Source organism: Dendroctonus ponderosae, unplaced genomic scaffold (assembly GCF_020466585.1).
Source record: "Dendroctonus ponderosae isolate FM_Combo_2020 unplaced genomic scaffold, Dpon_F_20191213v2 Dpon_F_20191213_1, whole genome shotgun sequence".
In the NCBI taxonomy this organism is placed as follows: Eukaryota; Metazoa; Arthropoda; class Insecta; order Coleoptera; family Curculionidae; genus Dendroctonus; species Dendroctonus ponderosae.
This window is the reverse complement of record NW_026017110.1, coordinates 27,699,061-27,701,747: the sequence shown is the minus strand read 5'-3', so window position 1 is coordinate 27,701,747 and position 2,687 is coordinate 27,699,061. Positions and strand designations below refer to the sequence as shown.

Genomic DNA, 2,687 nt, shown 5'->3' with positions numbered 1-2,687 from the left:
GCTCGATCTCAACACCCGCTTTGACTGATAACTCAAGTTGGAAAAATCGCGACTACGACTGGGTTTTGTCTGTTTTGGCGGTTGAAAAACATGTTCAGTCCCAGAAAATTCCCGGCCAGAATCGCCAGATTTAAGGGATTTTTGCGTCCTCCCTCGAAGCTTTTTAGACGGCTGTGAATCGACTTCAGTTTCGTTACGAGTGGACAATAATGGTAATCGAGAATCTCGTTTTGCATGTGCAGTATCGGTGGATGGAACTGAAATGGGATTTATGAAATCTAAAGTGTCAAAGGATTGTTTTCTCTTCTGGCGTATGCTTCCAGTCAAGGCCTTACAGGGTGTTTCTTTTGACAATAATGGCTTTTTAAAACTAGCATTTCCATTTTGCAAACACTGATTGAAAGGCCAACTTCCCGTTTTGGTAGGCGCAGCTGAAGTTATCGACTTAGTTTCTTTGCGACTTCGTGTTTTACTCTTGTGTCCCACATGAGAATTAGCTGCTAAGTGAGATTTTAAATTGTTTTTAGTGCTTTGCACCGCCGAGCTGGTGCCAGCTTGAGATACACTCTTAATACACTTAACGTTTTCTTTGGTTTCCGCACGAGCCCCTCTAGTTTCCAACGATGGTGCAGTGATTCGACCATCATTAACACGAACTTCAAACGAGTTTTCATCCCTCGAATTCGCTACAATTTGAATTTTCATATCAACTTTACTGCTGGTTTTAATCACCTCTTCGATCGCTTTAATTACATGGTCTTTCAGTGCGGTGATATCAACATTATTGAGATCGCTATTCTGGATGTTAATTGTGGTCTGTCCATTGCGATGGTGGCGGTTAAGGGAAGCGGGATTACCGACAACCTCCAAGTATTCAGCTGCTGTATCAAACTCCTCCAATTGGGCCTTACGTCGTACTTCTTCCGGCCTGAAGGAGAATAGACTATCGGGGTTCCAATAAGGGGTTATTACTTCGTGAGTCTCGATCAGCCAAGGTTCATTGACATAGTTCAGGTTCACACAACAAAGATCCTGTGGGTTTGCCAAGCGAACATCCAATTTAGATTTTTCCCATCCCTTGAACATCACCATTGTTTCGGAATAAATTGGATCATCCGGCAGGGCAAAACTTTCACAGCAACGCCCTGAATAGTCCTTTTTCTTAAACCTGTAGAACTTGTGATTGGGCGACGTCTCTGCGTGACCGGACAATTTATGCGAGACTGGCTCACGTTTAACAGTAACATCTTTGAGTTTTTCATTTTTATATTTAAAGCCACTGTTACTTCTGTTATTGTGGACCAGCACGGACGTCACATTGATTTGGATCCGGGGCATGATTCAAGTTCCTAAAATTCACAAGAAATATTAGACACTGTCAATTATATGTGTGTTAAAGAGGTAAGTAGGCCCCAAAACGTGCTTTTCCGGTTAACATGCAAGTTGCAGTGCTTGTTTTCCAGTGAAAACTTACCTTTAGGACGCCACGGTTCTACCGTCGATATAAAGTCTAGGTGCGTTTGCTAAATATTCTCTTAACCCGCGTTCGAGGCGCTGGTTTCTTTACAAAAACACTTTGAATTATTAAATCAAATTCATCCACTCATAAGCCACCACAAAAAGGATCCTCCACAAAACACCAACATCGGCAGACACACAGCACAGACTGGCATGAAGTTTGACTTGCCTGTTAATGTCAAACTTTCCCGCTTAAAAGACACGATTGAAGTTTGCTGCTATTACTTTTGAACCGTCTTTTGTTTGAAAACTACATGAATTTGTGTCCTCACAATCACGGTCGTATTTTCCACTTCCGATTTTCGCAAAAATTCTTCGCATCGCATTCGATTTGTGTGATTGTATTTGCATATATTTATTTGTTTTGTACCTTGCTAATGTAGGTGTAAAAAATAAAAATTGCCGAAAGATTTTCTATTTGCGCGTGTTAGGGGCCGTCCAACATCACGTAAGTCCTTTTTTGACCAATGCGCATTACGTAATATTTTCTAATTCTTTGAGAAATAAATTTAACTACATTTTTTATATTTTTTATTATATGTACTTTTCGCAAAATAATTAAATGTTCAAAATGTTACATGAAAATATATTTACCGCTTTCCACTATAAGCAACGTAACATTTACTTTTTAAACGTTGTTTTATATGTCTTCACGGCAAATCGGTACAAAATAATAATTATAATTATAGATAATAATACCACAAAAGCACTTAAATTAGAAGCAATAAACATGTTTGCAACGACTTGCACCAAGTATATGAATATTTAATACAGAATATTTTCTTGATTTTCAAACTCTACATTTTCTACTTCTAATCCTACGTACTTCGTGCGATAAATTCTCAGATATGTGCACTTTCCATTTTTGAGTTTGATCAATGAGTTTCTCATTTTTGATTCTATTTTCTAATATTTTATATGATCTATACAATTTTAATGTATTTTATATCTTTGTAAGATATATAATTTGATTGCAGGTTTGTAATTGTAATCTGTGTACAGAGTATAGATTGGACAGTTTTGCCGCCAAAATGATTTTGCTAAATGCAACCACAGAGAGGCGTCGTCCAAAATTCCAGAGGATCAGCTGATTGTTTGCATGCGTTTGTTTTGTACATATGTCCATAAGAGGACTCTGAACATACAGTATTTTACAGTTAAGATTATTC

The 2,687-nt window shown here is 38.0% G+C and overlaps 1 protein-coding gene across 1 annotated transcript in view; it reads right to left on the bottom strand.

Moving 5' to 3' along the window:
* LOC109533690 (histone-lysine N-methyltransferase NSD3) overlaps positions 1-1,684 on the bottom strand; it is a gene marked incomplete in the record, with an annotated part of 44,385 nt that extends 42,701 nt beyond the window's left edge. Inside the window, 3 exon segments of the mRNA XM_048670657.1 lie at positions 1-257; positions 336-1,349; positions 1,475-1,684. Of these exon segments, the coding sequence (XP_048526614.1) occupies positions 1-257; positions 336-1,338 (1,260 nt within the window).
* Positions 1,685-2,687: the final 1,003 nt, after the last annotated feature.